Raw genomic sequence first — 22,014 nt, forward strand, 5'->3', positions numbered from 1 at the left:
ACATCCGGTCTGGTAGTTACCACCCACTTGCCCCTGCCCTTCTGGCTCCGGGAAGCTCCTCAGATCGACCCTGCGAATGGTTTTGGCTGTGTCTTCATGTAGGACCTACTCCCCAACCCTGCCCGCTGCGGTGAATTCCACCTGCGATGCTTTAACTTGGGCAACGGAGATTCTTGCCCCAGGGAGAGGCGGGGAAGGGCGCGCTAATCAGAGGGCGGGCTCTAGGGTCGGGATCTGGTCCTGTGCCCCCTACCCACCACGAGATGGTGGCGATCAAGGGATAGTGACCTTTCCTTCTGAGATACTGGTGTAAGGGGAAAGATACGTGTTGAGTCTATAAAACTGTGCAGGTGGCACAGCCCAGAAGAGAGAATTGGGGAAGCGAGGAAGGTTCCATGAGATGACTTGAACTGCGGAAACGTTTGGCAGAGGAAAAGGGCTTCAGTTTTAATGTGAGATCACTGGAAGTTGAGGTATTGAGGCACGGATCATGGTCTCCTCTCCCATTTTCCCGTTTTATGATCTCTTTTCTTAGCTACTAATAGTGAAAAGAAAGGAAAAGAAAAAAAGGTGTTTTTGAAGTCTTGGGGGAGGAAATTACTGGCTAAGCTTGGAAATGGCAGATAATTCTAGAAACGTACTGCTTGAAAGAGGGCTAGGTGTCCTGATTTCTCACCTTCTTCAGGCTGGGCTTCATCACCAGGCCGCCTCGCCAGCTCCTGTCCCTTCTGTGTACCGGACACCGATTACCTCGAATCTCAGTACTTTGTACTCAGCCCAGGTAACATATTTCCTAATGTTCTCTGCCTGCCACATTGCTGCTCAGTCCGTGTTTATAACTGCATAGTCGGAGACAAAGGTGTCTGCCACCCACCAAACATTTAGTAAGTGAACTCCAGTGGCTCTGGGGTTAAGCCCTGTAAGGATGGGAAGAAGTCGCTAGGGATGGTGGGACACACTTGTAATCTCAGCACTTGGGAAACAGGAGGAGGATCAATCAGGAGTTTAAGGTCATCCTCAGCTACATAACAAGACCTGACTGGACTACAAAACACCCTGTCGTCGTCCGTCCCCCCCCCCCAAAAAAAAAAAAAATCTAGGTTTCTGGCCCAGTCCCACTTGAGCCTCTGGGTTTCTCCATGTTAGCAAATCTGAGAACACTACCTGTGCCCTTCACAGGCCCAGAGCCATGGCGGTGTCCTCATCAACTTCCTGGGAGCTGCCCCTGGTGGCTGTGTGCCAGGTAACATCAACACCAAACAAGCAAGAGAACTTTAAAACATGTGCTGAGCTGGTTCGAGAGGCGGCCAGACTGGGTGCTTGCCTGGCTTTTCTGCCTGAGGCATTTGACTTCATTGCACGAAATCCTGCCGAGACATTACGACTGTCTGAGCCACTGGATGGGGACCTTTTGGGACGATATAGCCAGCTTGCCAGGTACACGGGTGGGAGGGAAGTGGAATCACTACGGGGCAGTGTTCCTGTATTGCCACACAGAGGGGGTAGAGCCTTGAGTTGTCAGTGTCCCCTCCCCCCAGGGAATGTGGAATCTGGCTGTCCTTGGGTGGCTTCCATGAGCGTGGCCAAGACTGGGAGCAGACTCAGAAAATCTACAATTGTCATGTGCTTCTGAACAACGAGGGTGAGACTTAATAACATTTTAGCTTGCCTCTTTCCAGGCTTTTCTACCTTCAACTCAGATCCTTCAGCATTATTTTCTCAACTGTTTGGCTTTAGCGGGTTTTGTACTTCTGTTCTTAGCTTATAAATTACTCTGTGGGAGAAGAGCTAAGCTGGACTTCTGGAGTGGCTGTACTGAGTATTTTCTCCTTATCTCTTACTCTAGGACTAGTAGTGGCCAGTTACAGGAAGACACATCTATGCGATGTAGAGATCCCAGGTCAGGGGCCTATGCGGGAAAGCAACTCTACCATGCCTGGACAAACTCTTGAGCCACCCGTCAGCACACCAGCAGGCAAGGTGGGAGTTTGAGAAGGAAATAGGAACATATTGAAAAAGTGGTAACATCTCTCTTTGGAGTAAGATAATGAAGGTACTAGACGTTATAAACAGGACAGAGATGATGAGTGGGTTGTTTTTCATTTCAGGTTGGTCTAGCAATCTGTTATGACATGCGGTTCCCTGAACTTTCTCTGAAATTGGCTGAAGCTGGGGCAGAAATACTTACTTATCCTTCAGCCTTTGGGTCTGTTACAGGCCCCGCCCACTGGGAGGTAAGAGAATGCCTCTTCAAAACATAAGGACTCCTTTTAATTTTACTCTTAGCAGTGTGGAACAAAGCTAAATCCCAAGCACTCTAGAGGTTTGCCACAGGTTCAAGGCCAACATGTTCTACATAGTAATACCTTGACTCAAAAAATCAAAATAGATGCCAGGCAGTGGTGGCACACACCTAGAAGCAGAGGCAGGCAGATCTCTGAGTTCAGGGCCAGCCTGGCCTACAGAGCAAGTTCTAGGACAGCCAGGGCTACAGAGAGTAACCCTGTCTCGAAAAATAAAACTGCAAACAGTGGGGCATGGTGGCACAAGCCTTGTGAGGCAGAGCCAGACAGATCTCTGTGGGTTCCAGGACAGCCAGGATTACACAGTACGGCCTTACTTCAAAAAACACAAAATACAAACAAGCAACCAACCAAACTAGATGATCTCCTCTGTTCTTTCTACTTGAAAGGATTTTCTTCCCATCTAGCGGGGAAATTGATTCCTCAGATAGGTGTGAGTCATGCTAATGTAGTCACTAATTCTGGTTGACGAGCAGATTGGTCGATGAGTAGACGGGCCTGTAGTGCCCATGTCTTGTCACTTGCCTGTTCCTTGCTGTGGTACTGGAGTGCACACACTTCTCGTTCTCAGGTGTTGCTGCGCGCCCGTGCCATTGACTCTCAGTGTTACGTAATAGCAGCAGCACAGTGCGGACGCCACCACGAGACAAGAGCAAGCCACGGCCACAGCATGGTGGTAGACCCCTGGGGTACAGTGGTGGCCCGCTGCTCTGAGGGACCAGGCCTCTGCCTTGCCCGAATCGACCTCAACTTTCTGCAGCAGATGCGCCAACACCTGCCTGTGTTCCAGCACCGTCGACCTGACCTGTATGGCAGCCTGGGTCCGCTGTCTTAAGCCTTTTAACTTGTGCTGGGGTTGAGACACACAGAGATGCGCGCGCACACGGCTGTGAGGGGTGCTGCTGTGACTTGCAGGCAGGACCCAAGCACAGCTCCTTCCACTTACAGAGCCTTAAACTCTCTTAATGGAACACAGGTTCAAGTTCACGGGGAAGAAGAAACTTTGACCTGACCTCGGATTTCAGTTTCAGAAAAGTAAAATTTTACACAGTCAGTGTTTATTTCATGAAAACTGAGTTAGGCCGAGAGCTGAGCAGCACTGGCATTGAAAAAAATATAATAATAATCATAATGTCTGTCTGGGCATTTCCTTTGGGGATTGGGAGGGGAGGTGGCATGGTACCTGCTTGAATAGGCTCCACTTGAAGGCCTCCTGGCTCAAACATGCCTCCCTACCTAAGAAAGTGCAACAAGGCTCAGTGCATGTCCTAGCCCCCTTCTCCAGAGGAGGAAAGGTAGTTGATACTGAATACCTCATTTTCTCTCAAGCCAGAAGGAAGCGAGGGCAAAGGGGCTTGGGGTAGGGTAAGAGTGCATTTGTGATTTTCACTAGGAATGGAAGGAACACGTCACACTCCCCCACTCTTTTCAGAGAAAGCATACTTTAGCCAGCACCCTCTCCTCTGTCCATCCTGTGTGTTGGTGTTCGCATGTACAGCACAGTTGGGAGGGGTGGGGGCTGGCCCAGTCACCTACTCTGTTGGAGAGGGTCTGACAAAGGGGAAAAGGAGGGAGCCACACCAGCAGGGGTATGGAGCCATGGAATGAAGGAAAGGCAGAGAGGAGCAGCACCAGAGGCCAGGAGAGAGTGGAAAGGGCCACAGCTTCTTTGTTTTTAAAAAATTCTATAATTTGGAAGAAGGTGGTAATTAATTCCCAAAATACACTTCAGAGTCCCACCTTCCACACAGCTCCTTTACTCACAGCCCTTTGGTTTTTCAGACAAAATTTTAGAGCCCTCATAAAGCCATAAGTATTGATTACCCCTCGATGCACCTGAAAGCAACGTTCAGTCCCTTACAAAGGCTATGTTCCATAGACTCCGTCCCTATACACTTGTCTTACGGCTCAGTGGTAAGGTGGCTGTAGAGACACACATTAGGGGGGAAGTGGCAACAGGAAACAGAGGGGAAGCCCAGGCACATGGGTGCAGGGAGGGGGAGGGAACACCATTTCCACTTTCCTTTGTCTTTTCCTTAAAAAAAAAAAAGAAAGAAAGAAAGAAAAAAGAAAAGGTGGTGTGATTGGTTGAAGGGCAGAGAACGAACCCCAGAACAGTATGTAAGCTCCAGAGGTGATGGAGCCAACAATCCCCAGAGAGGTGAGACGGGGAAGGTCAGGGCAATGCTTGCAGCATCAAGTTCCTCAGGAGTTTCTGTCGGCCCAGCTCATAGTCCTCCTCATCCACGTTCACCAGCAGCTTGATGGCTTCATGGCCCACAGCTTGCTTGAGAGAGTCTGTGATGAAGACACCTTTCAGTGCCTCTAATAACGAGCCATTGATGTAGTCGCGCCAGAATGCGTCGAGGTAGGTGAGCTCAGAGAACTTGATGTCACAGATGATGGAGCCCAGGTCCCGGGACTTGAGGATAGTGTTGGCCTGGTTAAAGCGCTCAAACTGGCGCTCAAGTGGGTCCTGCTTATTGGAGAAGACATTGCCTTGCAGAGCAGTCTCATGCTGGCAGTATTCCGCCCGGACTCGAAGCCTGATGTCTGGGAGAGATGGAAGGAAAGTGGTTTCTAGTCAGGACTGTGTTTACATCCAAAGCTAGAAAAGCAAGCAGAACCGGCAGAGGAGAAACCCTCTTGTCCATCTTCTCCGTCCCTCCCAGAACTAGGTCTTCACTGGGTCCTGAAGCCTTTGTCTCAATGCTGGAGCTTCCCTACAGTGCAGATGCTCAGGTTACTCACAACCAGCACCTTGCTTATAACAGCTATTTTATTAAAAGGTGCAAAAGTGCAGGGCAAAAGTGCACCAAAACTACACAGAGAAACCCTGTCTCGGGGGGAAAAAAGTGCGAAAGTTTAATTCTCTGTCTTGACTTGGTTCATCCTGTAATAAGGATGTCATATTGGCATTCCTTTAACTTAATAATAACTAAAAAGAATTTTACCATTAATACACCATTGCCAAAAGGATAATCTCATAAAAACTACACCTGACCTGACAGCAGCAACCAAAGGTTGCCTTGCACTGAAAAACACACTGCCCATTATTCCAGGAGTCCTTGGTATTTTCCCTCAAGTCTACATCTCTAGAATCCTCGAATTTCCTTACCACATGTCTGCTTTTCCTTGGGGTCTGGGGTCACTGACTTCCGGCGTTTTCGCTGGCTCCCAAGTGTGGCTCTCCCTCGGGCTGGCCGCTTACTACACATCTGAGAACCTGAAGTGGGGCAGCACACCACAGGATAGTGGGGAGGCACTGAGCAGGAAATAAATGGAAAACACAAGGTTTTAAAAGCAAAACTGCAAATACTTCACTTGGAATAAGCAAAGGAATCATTTACACTTAATAATAAAAGCAGTATTGATGATGTAACCTGAAGGCTGAGGGATATAGCCCAGTGATCAAATGTCTGCCTAGCATTAATGAAGATCTGGGCTCAACTCTAGCATGGCGGAGGTATACCAAGTATGGTGGAAGAAATTTGTCACCCCAGCACTTAAACGGTAAAGGAAGGGGGGTTGGAGATTTAGCTCAGTGGTAGAGCACTTGCCTAGCAAGCACAAGGTCCTGGGTTTGGTCCTCAGCTCTGGAAAAAAATAAAGAAAATAAAAAAAAGAGTGAAGGAAGAATGCTGGGCAGTGGTGGTGTACACCTTTGATCCTAGCATTCAGGAGGTAGATCTCTGAGTTCAAGGCCAGCCTGGAATACACAGAGTACTAGACTTACCTGGGTAAATAGGAAGTCTCAAAGAAAAAGTTGGGAGAAGGCCAGGCAGTGGTGGAGCAGCCTTTACTCCCCAGCACTTGGGAAGCAAATGCAGGCAGATCTCTGAGTCCAAGGCTAACCTAGTCTACAAACTGAGTTCCAGGACAGCCAGGACTGCTACACAGAGAAAACAGAAACTTTGTCTCAAAAAACACAATAAGTTGGGAGAGATGGCTCAGTGGTGAAGAACACTTGTAGCTCTTGGAGAGAACCCAGGTTCAGTTTCCAGCACCTACATGGTGGCTTACAATCATCTGTAACACCATTATGAGGGGAGCTGACACTTCTTTTGACCTCCACAGGAAACAGGCACACACGTGGTACACATACAAATATGCAGGCAAACGCTCATATACATAAAAATAAATTTTAAAAAAATGACCTAGAGGCTGCAGAGATGGTTCAACATGTATGCAGACAAAACAGTCATACACATAAAGTAAACTTATTTTTTTTTAAGTGATCTAAAAGGAGGATCTGATGTGAGAGCAAACACTGGATCTAGACAAAGCAGACCTCATCTGAGTTGTATGTGTCCATGTTCACAGGATGTATTCGTATGGGTGTGCCTGTATTCGAAGGCCAAAGGTCAATACTGGGTACCTTCCTCAATTCTCTCCCCAGTACATTTTAGACAGGGCCTTTCACTGACCCTTACATTCACCGATGTGCTAAGGTTGGTTGGCTAGTGAGCTCCAGAGATCCACCTTCTCTGCCTCTCCAACAACTGAGATTACAGACACTTTTTTTTTTTTTGACTGCCCAGCTTTTCCTGTGTTTGTGCTGGGACTCTGAACTCAGGTCTCCACGCTTATGCAATAAGCATGTTACAGACTGAGCCCTCTCCCCAGCCTCTGACGGTTTTCATGGGGTAGATGAAGAGGGACTGCATCCTTTCATTGATGTTGGCCCAGCCAGGCATGTGATGGGATCGATATTCTCTTACGAAAATTACAAGTAATATCTTCTCACCTGTTTTAGAGGGCTGGGGAGGCCTCGGTTCTGGATCACTGAGGGCTCTGGGGGTCACATAGCGAATTGATGTTTCCTCCAGATACTTGTCTACAAGATCAGGGCACACTGCAGGAGGAGAAGGAGGCACTCAAGAAAAATACACACCTGCCTTCTCCCCAAGAGTCTCACAGTTTATTCTCTAGTACTGCCTAGGGCAAGACCACCTCCCTTTTAGACTCCTGTGCTAAGCACTCCTGGCCTCCCACAAGTCTCATATTCAAGTGCTCCCAGACCCCGTAAGCCCTCACCAGCCCGTCTCTTCTTGAGAGTAACATAGGGCAGCAAGTCATGGCGAGTGATGATGCGCAGCAGCTGCAGCACCTGACGAAAGTTAGTCTCATCACAGCGGCCTTGGCGCTCCAGTGCCAGTAAGAAGTCACGTCCATTTCGGATGAGTCCCCGCTCATGGTCATCAATAACATCAACGAAGAGGAAAGAAAGCACACGAACATCTCTGTGCGTTAGGTGGGTGCCCACGATGTCAAACATACGGTGGAGGCTGTAGAGCCCATGTTCCTGCTCACCATGCTCTTCGGGCCATACCTGGCTTGCCCGCCGCTTCAGGCCCGCCATGCTAGAGGCTCAGGGACAGAGTGCTTTCCAGAATCTCTGCTCAGCAGCTGCAATCTCCAGTGTCCTGTAAGACAGGACAGGAACCCATGAGCCACACACTGGTAGCAACTAACTTTATTTATCTGTACTGCTCAACATGCTACTAACAGTATGCTGCTTAATATATTTATTAAATATCACAAAATGTTTACTAAAAAAAAAAATAAAATAAACCCATGCTGGGTATGGTGGTGCATGCCTTTCATCTTAGCACCCAGGAGGCAGAGACAAGTAAATCACAGAGTTCCAAGACAGTCAAGGCTACAGAGAGACCCAGTCTCAAAAAAAAAAGGCAAAAGCAAAACAAACAAAAACAATACTAAAGCTCTTCATACTCAAGAGATGACACCCTAAGTCCAGATCCTACTGGAGGAACACAGTCACTTCCTTGAGTGAGAATGTTTTGTGCAATTTTAGTATGGCATAGTTCAGAAGTTCCTATTGCAGCTACACATGAGAGTACACGTCTGTACTTAACAGCACTCAGGAGCCAAAGGCAGGAGGATTGCCCTAAGTTTAAAGTCATTCTGGTCTGCACAGCAAGTTGCAGTCCAGCCAGGGATACATAGATAGACCATATCTCAAACAAAACAAGCCAGTGTGATTAAAGCATGCCTATAATCCTAGCACTTGAATCAGAAGTTCAAGGCCATCCTCAGCTATAGAGTGAGATTAAGGCCAGCCTGGACTACAAGATACTACCTCAAATTTTGTTGTTTTTTTTTTTTTATTTCATGTTATCCAGATTTTCCCTCTTGCCCTCAAAACACTGCTTTTGGTCCCTTCAGACACTGATTTGCTGGTCATGGAGCCACATGCCTGTAACCAACAGTAAGGAGGCTGAGGTGCTAGGATCTGGTTCCAGGCCAACCTGGTCTATTTACTGAAACCCTGTCTTACAGAAACAACAACAAAATACAGTAAGAGAGTAACATCTGGCCGGGCGGTGGTGGCGGCACACGCCTTTAATCCCAGCACTCGGGAGGCAGAGCCAGGCGGATCTCTGTGAGTTCGAGGCCAGCCTGGGCTACCAAGTGAGTCCCAGGAAAGGCGCAAAGCTACACAGAGAAACCCTGTCTCGAAAAACCAAAAAAAAAAAAAAAAAAAAAAAGAGAGTAACATCTGGGTGTGGCAGTGTACCCCTTTGATCCCAGAACTCAGAAGGATCTCTGTGAGTTTGAGACCAACATAATGGTCTACAGAGTTCTAAGCCACTATGTAAATCTGGCTGTCCTAGAACCGTGTAAACTAGGCTGACCTCAAACTCAGAGATCTGCATGCTTCTGCCTCCTGAGTGCTAGGATTAAAGGCAGGCATCACCATGCCTGGCCTCATTTATTTAGTTATTATTTTTTATTTTTTTCAAGACTGCTTTTCTCTGTGTTGCCCTGACTATCCTGGAACTCTCTCTGTAGACCAGGCTAGCCTCGAGCTCACAGAGATCTGCCTTCACGCACCACCACCATCCTGTTCTTAAACATAGGTAAAACCGAAAAGTTGAGAATACAATCTTTGATAGAGAAACTGAATCAGATGAACAGTTATAAGTCACTAGCTGGAACTAGTTTAAATTCTGACTGTGTCATTACAAATGTAGCTGTGTGACTTTAAGCATGTCCCTTAACTTCAAAATCTCAGGAGTAAAAGTGAGTATCTTGGCACATGCCATAATCCTGCAACTGAGAAGCCTCATGCTATGGGAGGATTGGGAGTTTGAGTCCACTCTGAGCCATTGGATCTCAAAAGCAGAACAATATAAAAACAAACTAACTAACCCTTCCTCACAGGTGGCATGTAACAAACCCCTGCCAAGAACCAATCACGGCCCTGATCTTGATTCACACACTTACCCAGGGTAATATCAACCAATCATCTAGTCTTAACAGTTTTCACCTCCACTTTCTAGTTCTTCATTCTTACTAGCTTGCAAGATAGTACTACTGAGGACTGTTCTACCCTGACCACCACCTCCAACCATGCAGTCAGTTTTTAATTCCTACTGTACAACACAAACTATTGTTTTTGCTTTTTTTAAGATTTATTTATTTATTATGTATACAGTGTTCTGCCTGGGTGCTAGATCTCATTACAGATGGTTGTGAGCCACCATGTGGGTTCTGGGAATTGAACTGAGCACCTCTGGAAGAGCAACCAGTGCTCTTAACCACTGAGCCATCTCTCCAGCCCCCACAAACTATTTCTTAAATGTCCTCTTCTACTGCCACTGCCACGGTTCAGATTCCAATCACTGTCTCAACTGTACAACTGCAACTGGCTTTTACAACTGTTTTTTAATTGGTATTCAGTTCATTTGTGTGTGTGCATATGTGTGTGCATATGGCCACAGTGCACATGTGAAGGTCAGAGGACATTTTTCCACCAAGTGGGTCCCAGAGATGGAAATCAGGTTGTCAGGCTCGGTAACACATGCCTTAACCTCAGTAACACATGCCTTAACCTCGGTAACACATGCCTTAACCTCGGTAACACATGCCTTAACCTCCTGGGCCATTTCACCAGCCCCAGCAACTGACTCTTTCAAGAACTCTCTGTTCTCCAAATCTTTTTTTTTTTTTTTTTTTTTTTTTGGACATAATGTCTCAAGGTGTATCCCAAACTGGTCTTGAACTTGCTATGTAACCTAGGCAGGCAATGAACTTTCAATTATCCTATCTGAGCCTTTTGAATGCTAGGATTACAGGCACGTATTATCACCATCAATACTTTGGGGGACGTGGTGGTTTTTTGAGAAAGGGTCTCTGGCTGTCCTGGAACTCTTTATGTAGACCAAACTGACCTCCAACTGGAAGATCTACCTGCCTCTACCTTCTGAGTACTGAGATTAAAGGTATGCTCCACCACGTCCAGCTCATCTTTATATTCCTAATAACTAGTAGTAGACATCTGTAGAAACAGCCTGTTGTTGAGAATTGAACTTAATTTCTAAGAGGTCAACATTATATGCAATACCAGTTAAAAAACAAACTTATCAGAGTCCAAGAGTGAGAGAGGACCCTACCAAAAAGACACATGTCAATCAAGTGTGGTGGTGCATGCGCATGCCTATAATCACAGAATTAGGGAGGCTGAGACAGGTAACAAGTTCAAGGCCAGTCTGAGTTCTACAGTGAAACCTGTCTAGAATGGGCCGGGTGGGGAGTGGGCACAGGAGCACATTCAGTGGTCAGTAACCAAGCACACATTCTAGCTAGCCAGAGCTGTCTCCATACCATAAAAAACTACCCTATTCAACAAGATGGTGTTCTGACCACTTTACACAGGAAGATACTGGCTAAAGTACAAGACAGAAACCGAGAAACACTGGATATAACTCAGTGGTAGTGATGCTCAGCCCTCACAAGGCCTTGGATCCCATTACTAGCACCAAAAACAGAATGGTAAGCTATTTCAGAAGAACCATGATGGTGACTTAGCTGAAAAGCAATAGAACCTGGTCCTCTCTCCCTCAGTGAGCCAACAAAGAAAGTGTAGACTCCTTCCCTTTATTTAAAAAAAAAAAAAAAAAAAAAAAAGGCTGGTAGGTATATTGTATGTATGCCTTTAATCCCAGCACTCCAGAGGCAGGCAGGATAGCCTGGTCAACATAGCGAGTTCCAGGACAGCCAGGGCTACAAAGAGAATCTCAAACAAAACAAACAAAAAATAAATAATTTTTAAAAAGAAAAAGAAATCCAAGTAAAGAGGAAATATAATCCCCATGTAGTTTTGAGAGCCTAGATATCCTACCCAAAGTAGGGGAAACAGCTGAGAAAAACATCATTATTCAACTACAGACTAGCTTTCCTTGTTTCTTCCTCTCTTGTTTCACCTGCTGTCACTAGGTACAAATAGAGTTGCTGAGGAAAAATAGCTTCTTATTCAAGTAGGTAGCAGGAGAAAACTGAGCTTCCTTAAGAGTCCCTGCAACTCTTCCATGGTCCCTATCCCACCTGTTCTCTTGACCAGCTGCTGATTATAAGAATCCCAGAGAAAACAGATGGGCAGGCTTCATGTCCAACCAATCAGAAGAGAAGGTTGTTCCTTGGGTCCCTAATTCAAAGTGTCCTAAAACCCCAAGCAAATAAGAAAAACTACCCCCACATACTCTGTCCCTGGAAAATGAGGCAAAATAAAACACTATAGTCCTAATTATATAATTAATGTAATTATATAATCAATGTAATTCTACAGTAGGTCTCAATCCTCTGAGATTAACTCCCTTCACTTGAGAGGGAGGGGAAAAGAATCACCTTTAAGTCCTAGATAGTAGAAAGTGATCTAGGAACCATCAGGGCGTCTAGGTCAGTGGTTCTCAACCAGGAGCAATTTGCCCCACCAGGAGATATTTGGCAATGACTGGAGACAGTTTTGATTGTCAAGCATACAATGAGGTCAGGATGCTGTTACACAACCTATAAAGCATGGAACAATCACTAACAACAAAAATTTTTCTGGACCAAATGTCTATAGGACTAAGGTTGAGAATCCCATTTTAAGTGAGACATGATGAAGGGTCAAAAGGATGCATGTCACTTTCCTTACTAGATCTAGAGGAGGAAGCTATCGGGTCTCTTCAAATCAAAACAATCCAATCATAGTCTAGAAGAAAAGGAAGGCCCGTCAAGACATAGCACATTTAATTCATAAATCGAACTAGCACAAAGGAATTTCATCTCACCCAGCAATGCCAGCTCCATCACCTGCTGTTGCCATTCAGGTGAATAGCAGGTGGTAGAGACATACTCCCTTCTGGTCCATCCCAGGAGGTCTACTTGACCTAGTTCAATATGAAACTGTATGGGGAATAAGAAAATGCCATCCTCTTCAAGACTAGCACAAATGATCCTCATCTTTAGCCTCAGTGCCATTTATAAAGTCCTGAAACAAGACTAAATAGCAGACCCTCCCTTGTTAGGTCACCAATCCGACTTACACTATTCAAGGACGCAAAACACAGAAGCAAGCATTTCCCAAGGCATGTCTTCCAGAGTAATATCAAGAGGCTGGTATGCAGGCTGGTAAGCAGCTCTCCCCACTTAATTATCATCTAGAATTGTGAGTTAACTCAGCAACCCAGCCAGGGTGTCTAAGAATCTAACTTCAGGATGAAAAGAATGTCAACTTCCTCTTAACCCAAATTAGACTCAGCTTTCAGTGGCAAGGGAACTCAGCCTAGACACAGAGCTCCTAGATGGAAGATACCACAGTGACCAGAACACACTCCTCCAAACAGAAGATTAGAAAGAACTCTTGTGTTGGTATCGAATATACAGCTAACTACCAAGAGACAAAAAGCAACAGTCAGCCAAGGACAGTGGCACTCCTTTAATCCCAGCACCTGGGAGGCAGAGGCAGGTGGATCTCTGAGTTCAAGGCTACCTGGTCTACAGAGTGAGACTCTATATAAAAACAAACAAAAAATACAACTATAAACAAGAGTATTAGGGATCAAACTTAGGGGCCTTGAGCATAAGTAGGTAAATGCTCTACCACTGAGCTACATCCCTAGCACAGAATGTTCTAGATTCTGATGAACTGCTGAATTTCCTGGAGTTCTAGCTTGTCTTCCTTTAGGGAGATCTGAAATAACCAAGAGCCAATTAAGAGTCTATATGTGCCTAGACGGTTTCTTCCTGATAGATTATTCTCTACTGGGTTTCCATGCCCAAGCAGTCCAGACTCTCCCATCTAGAAATGACAACTTTTTTTTTTTTTTAAACTGAGACAGGGTTTCTCTATGTAGTCCTGGCTGTCCTGGAACTCACTCTGTAGACCCGGCTGGCCTCAAATTCAGAGATCCACCTACCTCTGCCTCCCAGGTGCTGGGATTAAAGGCAAGTGCCACCACTGCCTGGCAACTCAAACTTTTTAAAGTACTTTGACTTATCAGAAGCAAAGAATATGTAGAAGAAATATCTTGAAATGAAAATGGTAGCTTCTTCCTAACAGGAATAACATCTATATTTTCGCAAGAAAAAAAAAAAAAAAGTAATATTTGACTCTCTCAGAAGCCCTTAGAAGAAAGTCACATGGAAGAAAAAAAATGAGTGACAATAGCCAGGTGTGGTGGTACACCCTTTTGAGCCCCACACTAGGGAGGCAGAGGCAGGCAGATCTCTGAGTTCGAGGCCAGCCTGGCTTACATAGCAAATTATGGGTCAGACAGGACTACACAGTGAGAACCTGTCCAAAAAAAGAATGGCTTGCCGGGCAGTGGCGGATCTTTGTGAGTTCGAGGCCAGCCTGGGCTACAGGACAGCTGGAGCTGTCACACAGAGAAACCCTGTCTGGGGGTAGGGAGAATGGCTTGAACCTTGAAGCGACCACTACATGGAAAACCTTCAGGACAGTTAAGTGCATGTGAAGCACTTTCCTGATGGTGGGGACTAGGAAAACGTAACCAAATATATCTGGAAGGCAGAATTACACAGTATGTCTTTTAAAAAAAATCCCAAGAACTCTGAACAGCTGCGAGAGACAGTCAACTAGAAGAAAAGCCTTCCCACTGAAGTCCCTCAGCCACCCTCCAAGAGAAACAGTTCGTAGACCACGCACAAGAGCACAGCTCTCCGTACGTTAACCGTGTCACTCAGAGATGACCCGAAGGCTAGACAGTAGCAAACCAAAGGTGAGACCTTGCCCCAAGACACGGAGTGTCCTTTTCCCCTCCTGCTATCTATCTCCAGTCACCTGAGGAGTGTCTGCAGCAAACCTTAGTGAACTCAGGAGGGAGGGAAACTCATTTTCCCTAGCTTCGACCTCATTAATTAGGCTCAACCCCAACGCTTTTCAAATCATTTCCATTCCCTTCCACTGTTGGAAAATAATTAAAAAAAGTTTCCAGACTTACCTTTGCAAGAAATTTAATTTCCCAGGTCTCTTCCTAGCACAAGTTTCAAAGCCAGCAGAAAAACAAAAACAAATAAGGGGGAAAGAGTAAAATTTCAAGCTTTATTTTGAAACTTCAAAGGTCCACACTTAGTCAACGTCAGTGGCAAAAAAAAAAAAAAAAGTCATCGGAGCTTAAAGTCATTTCACTGAACAAACTACTCCAAGCTAAAGAAGAGAACTCAAACATAACAAAGTCCCCCAGGTCCTCTCTCACTGTCAACTGACGATATAGTATCAACCCAAGAACTCCCAATCTCAATGGCTCATAGCAAGAAAAGCCTCAACTCAACAACCTCTGGGAAAAACCTGGTTGCGTCTCACTCTTCTCCTCAATTCCTCATTCCATCTATTTTCTGGAAAGAAAAAAGTTACAGCTCAAGAAAGCACTTCCTTCCCATCACTTCACTCATCAGACCAGAATCAATCTCGAACGTCACCTTTTCCTTTAGAACACAATGAGAAGAAGATAACCACTAAAGCAGCATCCACTCACGCCTAGCTTTAGTAAGAAACGTGCTTCTAAATAAGCATATTGACCCCTCCTTCCCTCCTAGTACTTGAAGAGTAAAGAAGGGTCTGTAAAGGAAAGCATATTTAATTAGCCTGATTACCTAAATGCCAGCCTGTCTCTTCTATATCCTCCTCAGGCTTCCAGAGCCTCCACCTTGGTATATATAAGGCTCCAGTAACGTCTCTCTTCCCATTCTTGTATGGCTAATTGCAAAAACAAAAACCAAAACAAAACCCTAGAAAAGTGCTTTACGTCTCCCTATTTGTAACCAGGAAAAACAAGGAAGCAGTAAGCAAGAGAGTGTTTTGGAAAGCAAATCCGGTTGAACCCTCATTCGACCCCAATTCTCCAAACCCACATGACCATTCCTTTCTGCCCTTCCCACCCTATTAAAAGCCAAGCGCCTGGCAATCAAAATTGGCTGCAACTGATACTGCTTAACTCTGCCGTCTTTCCACGGGGGCAAGGGAAACCCCCAAACCTCCACCATCCGTGCAGCTCCACTGGCCTCGCTCCCTTTCCTTCCAAACTTTCCTCCGGGTCTCTCACTTTCCACACATTACCTCTGTCTCAGCGACACTCTCTCCCCATTTCCCCAAGCCCTCCTCTCTCTCTCTCTCTCCTTTTCCACCCCAATTCTCCCTCAAGGCCCTTCCGCTCCCACTTCCAATTTTAACACTTTGAAAACACCTCCCTTCACCCAAACGTCTCAAGTCCAATTCTCCCCGTCCCCGTCCCCCCCCACGTCCTCCCAACAGCGCTCACGGGGAGTCCGGTCCTTCCTGCAACCGCACGCCCCCAAACCCCCCTGCCCCTTCACACCCTCAGCCTCCCCCCCTGCTCCTACCCCTCTCAACGCGCTGGCTCGCAGCCCCACTCCCCACCTCGGCCGCTTTAATACCCCTTGGCCTGGCCCAGCCTGGGCCCTTGTTTACGCCCCTCCCCATGCTCGCACCCCTGCGCCCCGACCCCTGCCCGCTCCCACAGTTGCCACCTCCCCTGCACGCCCCCCTCGGCGGGTCCCCTCCCCCACCTCGCAGCGTCCCGTCACCTCCCTCTCTGGAGGTTCTCAGGCTGGACGTCGCCACCGCCTCCCCCTCCACTTTCCTTCCCCCAAGCCCTTCGCGGCCCCGCCCGGCCCCGCCCCGTCCCACTCGGCTCCCCCTCCCCACCCCGGGCCGCCCCGCCGCCTCACTCTCGGCTCAGGTTCGGCGCCGCCATGTTGGATCCATCCGCGCTGCTCTCCCGGGCCCCGTCTCACGGCGCCGCATCCGGGCTCCAGCCGCCGCCGCCTCCGCCGCCGCCGCCGCCGCCGCCGCGGGCGTGGGGGAGGGGAGGGACGGGCGGGGGTGGCTGCATCCTGAACAGCGCCTCCCGGAACCTGGCCGGTTCGTGTCGGCTTCGAGACCATAACGAGGCATGAGCGGGGCAGCCATACTAGGTGAGGGCAGCCTGGCAGCGGCATGAAGCCGGGAATGGTTAGCTTCACGTTGGGAAGAGAGAATGGAGACTGGCCGCCATCTTGCTTTGGGGCAAGCTGGCAACGCAGGGTTTTCTGAACGGCGGTTTCGGGGCGGTTCTAAGAAGTGGAGAGAGTAACGTACTTGTCTGTGGAAGACTTGGTGGCGCCAGAGCCGTCTGGTATCAGGCTTCAAGGCCCACGGGGAGAGTGGGGCTGGCAGCCATGACACGTAAGGGCGGAATAGTACAGGAGTTGGACTGCCCGGTGAACTTGGGTGAAAGTTCAAGATCTGGATTTAACCTTTGCCTTGAACTTCCTGTCACCCGGACATTCTGAAACCCGGACCTTGCACCGCTTCTCAGAGTCTTTCTCGGAATTCATCCCTTCAGTATTTTCCTTTTGAGCGCTCACTTCCTGTCGAAAATGTCTCCTAAGCTGACTCGTGCAGGACTGTTGGGAATTGAAATGGGGGCGGGCAGGGGGTGAAGTGGAGAGGGGGGGCTCACGTATGTTCTGGAGCTGCCAGCAGCCTAATGTGACTAAAGAAAAAGGTAATACCCTAAGGTCTGTGACAAAGGGAGGGACCTGATGATGCCAGATCGTGTAAATTTATTTTATCCTAAGGGCAACGAAGAGGCTTTGAAGGGTCTAAGCAGAGGTGTGAGCAATTACATTTGTATTGTAAAAAGATCACTGCTTGCCAGCTTGGGCATGTTAGCGCTGGCCTGGAGCTTGAGGCAGGAGGATTGTTCGAGCTCTGGAGATGGAGACCAGTTTGGGCTTAATTTAAGCGAGGAAGACCACCAGGACGTTAGCTCAGTGGTAGAATGTGTTCTTAGCACAGTTAAACCTGGTGATCAGTCCCCAGGAAGTGGGGCTGGGTAGAGAGAGAGAGAGAGATCACTGGTTGCCATGTAAAGGGTGATTCAGAAAAGTAGGAGAGAACAATTATGAATATAAGGAAGAGACAGTGGTGATGTGTAAGTAGGAAGACATGTCCTGGATAACGAGGTGAATGTACTGATTTGAAGAACTGAGTTACATTATTTTTAATTCTAAGGGAGATCTGTGGGATGTCTTTTAGACACGTAAATATTAAGTAATATGGGTTGGAAACCAAGAAAGTTTAAAGTGTGCTTCTGTGAATATGGATAGTTCTTGGAGCCATAAATAAAAGAGGATAATGGCCTAGGGAGGAAGATACATGCATTTGAGGCATGAAGAGGAAAGAAGCTGAAATGAGGACATTAAGAAGGAGAAAACAGGAATAAAGGAAGGAAGACAGGAGAAAAGTATCAAGGAAACTCGTTTAAAGTATTAAATGCAACAGATCAGGTAAGGTGTGAATTAAAATGTGTCCTGTGGATTGTGGAAGAAGGGACACTAGATACATTTGGAGAAAGCTGTTGCATAGAGTAGACATAGAACCAGATTGAAATGGAAAGATATTAATGTACAGAGACATTTTTGGGCCAGGCATGGTAACTCAGGCTTGTAATCCTAGCACTCAGAAAGGTGAAGGATACTATTTGAGGCAAAACTGGACCTAACAAGTAATAGACCAGCCAGATGTTGCAGGATATTGGGTCACACTGTGAACCCTGAGATTATGTTGTGTTGCTTTTCTGTTTTGCATTGTTTTGTATTTCTCTACTGTATTTCCTAGATGTCATCATGTTGTTTTTCTCTTTACTTCATCAAACATCTTTTCAAAAGTATCTGCAACTGAATCAGCCAGTAAGGTATTATCCATGTACTGGTAGATGTTAGATTGAGGAAACTGTTTACAAATTATTTCTAGCATCTGTTGTACAAACTATTTACACAAGATGGAGCTATTTAACAGTCCATGTGGAAGAACTTCCAGTGGTGTCTTTTAACAGGCTAGGAATTATTAAAAGTAGGCACTGTGAAGAAAAAATTTTCCCTATCTTATTCTTTTTGTTTGTTTGTTTGGTTGGTTTTTTTTGTTTTTGTTTTTTCTCCTGGCTGTGCTAGAACTTGATTTGTAGACCAGGCTGGCCTCGAACTCACTGAGATCTGTCTGCCTCTGCCTCCCAAGTACTGGGATTAAAGGTGTGCGCCACCACCGCCCGGCTCTCTATCTTATTCTTGTAAAGGTATAGTTAAAAAGTAGTCTTGTAACTCAATCACTGTTGTAGCAAGCTTTCTTGTCTATCTTTGGACCTCCAGCCTGTAAACAATGATGTGGAGAATTATTATTTTTTTTAAAGATTTATTTATTTACATATTTTATGCATATGAGTGTTCTATTTGCATGTATGTTTGCATGACAGTAGAGGGCATCAGATCCCATTGTAGATGGTTGTGAGCCACCATGTAGTTGCTGGGACTTGAACTCAGGACCTCTGGAAGAGCAGCCAGTGCTCTTAACCACTGAGCCATCTCTCCAGCTCCGAGAATTATTATTAATTATGAAAGCTTAACCTTAGCTTAGGCTTTTCACAACTATCTGTTATAACTTAACCCATCATTTTTTATCTACCTTCTGCCACATGGCTTGGTTACCTCTTCTTGGTATGGTACATCTGACTTGCTCTGAATCTGTTGGCAAAATCACTCATCTAGATTCCTCCCAGTTTCTCTCTCTCTGCCCAGTAGTCACACCTATTCTCTCCTACCTAGCTATTGGCTACTTAGCTCTCTATTAAGCCAATCAGAACGTACCTTAAGCAGAGACACATCTTTACAGTATAAACAACACACTATATTCTGCAACACTATAATATAAAATATAATTATTTAGGTAATAAAGAAGGCAAGGGAATTCCAGGCTGTAAAGAGCTCATTGGCTGAATCACCTTATTTATACCTCATAGATCTGTTACCATTCTACATTTTCCAAATTTATTTTTAATAACAAATATAGGGGGATTCCAAGGACTGGTCAATTCTTCATATATTGGGCATTTAGTACCTGTAATTTTTCTGATGTCAAAGGCCATTGTGCTGCCCACACAGGTTTGCAGTTGACCATTTTAAAGGTATGGCTGTTGGTACCTTTGAAAGACCCAACAGCTGTTGTGCACTGCTTATGTACAACCTGAAGGACCTGTGACTGTTCTTGATAATACCTTTTAATAACTTTGTCAGAAGTATTCTTTACTTTATGGTTTGTTTCTGAGATTGGAGTAATGTTCATCTGTATTTTCTATTGCTGTAACAAACCACATCTCAACAAATTCATTGCTATGTTAGTTATAGGTGGACTTTTCTTTCCTGCCCACCAGTTCCCAAATAACCAACACGAAGACTCAGTATTTATTATAAATGCTTGGTCTATAGCTCAGGATTATTACTAACTAGCTCTTACAACTTAAATTAACCCATTTTTTTTTAATCTATGTTCTACCACAAGGTTCATGGTTTCTTACCTCATTTTGTATATGTCCCGCTTCCTTTGTGGCTGTCTGGCTACTCTTTCAGGCTCTACCCTTCTTCCCAGTGTCCTCCTAGTCTGACTCCCCAGCCCATTCTCTTCCTACCCAGCTATAGGCCAGTCACCTCTTTATTAACCAATGAGAATAATACATATTTACAGTGTACAAAGATTTTTCCACAGTAGTTAGACACATATGGCTTTAATTTCTCTACCTGTCCTTCTGGCCTTATGCATATGACCCACCTTCTACTTTGTTTTACCTGAGCTAAAGTTCCAATCTCTAGAAGCTGAATATTTACATCCTGAAGAGGCCAATCTGGATGCCAAGATTTTGGTGAAATGTTGTGGAATATTTGTTTACACTGTGTGAATATGTAGCACTGTGATTGGTTTAATAAAGAGCTGATTGGCCAATAGCTAGGCAGGAGAGATAGGCAGAGTTTCCAGGAGAGACAGAGGAAGAGGAGGAGGAATCTAGGTACACTGATTATGCTAAGAAAATGCCAGGAGACACAGAGAGGAAACAGGAGGTGCAAGATGGAAGAGAGGTAATGATAGAACATAGATTAATATAAATGGGTTAATTTTGTTATGAGAGCTAGTTGAGACAAGCCTAAGCTAAAGGTCAAGATTTCATAATTAATAATACGTCTCAGCAGGCAGTGGTGCTGTATGCCTTTAATCCCAGCACTTGGGAGGCAGAGGCAGGTGGATCTCTGTGAGTTCAAGGCCAGTCTAGTCTGCAGAGTGAGCTCCAGGACAGGCTGCAAAGCTACACAGAGAAACCCTGTCTCAAAAAACCAAAGAGGGGGGAGAGTCTCCATTTTGTTATTTGTGAGCTGGAGGCCTACAAAAAAGCTTCCTATGGTAAAATTGTTGTATCTGCTCCTGTGTCTACTAAACTTTAAATTTGAATGCCATATATTTGTATTTTTAGCTTTGGTCTCTGTCCATTTGTAGCAGTTTGCCAAAATACTTGTTTTCTGATTTCTCCCACCCAACAACTGAAGCTATTCTATCCTTCATCACATTCAGAGCAGAGTTGTTTTTAATAACAGGTATCAAGTCTTTTAATTGTTCTGTGTATGAGTTTTTCCAATGTTAACAGGGAATGATTGAACCAAAATTGGTATTGGGGCCTGCAGTAGGTCCCCTAAGGTGTTTCCTGATAGCAAAGGGTTACCTATCTTGTCCCTTATTGATCTGCATTCATTAGTCCAATGCCAACCTTTACCACATCTTTTTTTTTTTGGGGGGGGGGGTTTCGAGACAGGGTTTCTCTGTGTAGCTTTGCGCCTTTCCTAGATCTCGCTCTGTAGACCATGCTGGCCTCGAACTCACAGAGATCCGCCTGGCTTTGCCTCCTGAGTGCTGGGATTACAGGCGTGTGCCACCACCGCCCGCATCCCCAAAAGCATCCCCTTTTCCTACGCCGCCTCAAACAAGAGTCCCCCAACTTAATGTCCCTCTCTTCTACTTCCTGTGCATCTCTCTATCTCTTGATTTCTTCTTACTCTCTAGGGTTTTTCTTAATAATCCTATGTTCACTTAATAATACTATGTTCACAACTGGTTGCTTGCTCCACCTTGTGGTTGACTTTATTTAATCCTGTTTACATTATTCAAGCAGAAAGTTCTTGAATTAAATGTGTGTGCTAGGGCTGAGCCACACCACAGCTAGAAACAGGTTTTTCCAGTAAATAACAGTCTTGGAGTTCATGGTGTAATCAAATATTCCACAACAACATGTAACCCAGGCTGTCTTTGAATTCACTATTTAGATCAGGCTGGTTTAATTCTAAGTGCTAGAATTAAGGTTTTATGATAAATTTCTTAAACTTTTTATTTAAAGAATTACACATGTGATTCCTTCTCCTTCCATCAGGATCACTCAAGTTTAAGATTTCTAGAAATAAGCTGGGTGGTGGTGTATAGGCGGAGTTTTCCTGTCCTGACTGCCTATTCCCAAATAACTGGCATCTGCTTCCCAAATAACTGACTCAAGGGGGCTGGAGAGACGGCTCAGAGGTTGAGAGCACTGAC

General features: G+C 45.7%; 2 protein-coding genes across 14 annotated transcripts; one reads left to right on the forward strand and one right to left on the reverse strand.

Annotated features, from left to right (window-relative positions):
• The first annotated feature begins 11 nt into the window (after window positions 1-11).
• Nit1 (nitrilase 1) lies at window positions 12-3,435 on the forward strand. 6 transcript variants are annotated; one of them, XM_037211256.1, is made up of 8 exons: window positions 12-98; window positions 351-452; window positions 686-781; window positions 1,180-1,437; window positions 1,539-1,642; window positions 1,847-1,980; window positions 2,109-2,234; window positions 2,875-3,435. In XM_037211256.1, coding segments are annotated over exons 2-8 (984 nt in total). In that variant the 5' UTR covers window positions 12-98; window positions 351-450; the 3' UTR covers window positions 3,139-3,435. The 6 variants fall into 6 exon arrangements, with proteins under 6 accessions (XP_037067151.1, XP_028715942.1, XP_028715946.1 ...); XM_037211257.1 differs by having other exon boundaries at window positions 39-130; XM_028860109.2 differs by lacking the exon at window positions 351-452 and having other exon boundaries at window positions 18-98.
• Window positions 3,340-17,006, reverse strand: Dedd (death effector domain containing). Of its 8 annotated transcripts, none has more exons than XM_037211259.1 (7): window positions 16,302-16,417; window positions 15,207-15,309; window positions 14,555-14,587; window positions 7,341-7,729; window positions 7,051-7,158; window positions 5,422-5,568; window positions 3,340-4,856 (listed from the first exon to the last, which is right to left on the reverse strand). In XM_037211259.1, exons 4-7 carry the CDS (start codon window positions 7,663-7,665, stop codon window positions 4,480-4,482), a joined length of 957 nt encoding a protein of 318 aa, XP_037067154.1. In that variant the 5' UTR covers window positions 7,666-7,729; window positions 14,555-14,587; window positions 15,207-15,309; window positions 16,302-16,417; the 3' UTR covers window positions 3,340-4,479. The 8 variants fall into 8 exon arrangements, with proteins under 8 accessions (XP_037067154.1, XP_037067153.1, XP_028715947.1 ...); XM_037211258.1 differs by lacking the exon at window positions 16,302-16,417 and adding an exon at window positions 16,140-16,156; XM_028860114.2 differs by lacking the exon at window positions 15,207-15,309 and having other exon boundaries at window positions 16,302-17,006.
• Between the last annotated feature and the right edge of the window lie 5,008 nt (window positions 17,007-22,014).

The sequence above is a fragment of the Peromyscus leucopus genome, chromosome 15, assembly GCF_004664715.2.
Source record: "Peromyscus leucopus breed LL Stock chromosome 15, UCI_PerLeu_2.1, whole genome shotgun sequence".
Taxonomy (NCBI): Eukaryota; Metazoa; Chordata; class Mammalia; order Rodentia; family Cricetidae; genus Peromyscus; species Peromyscus leucopus.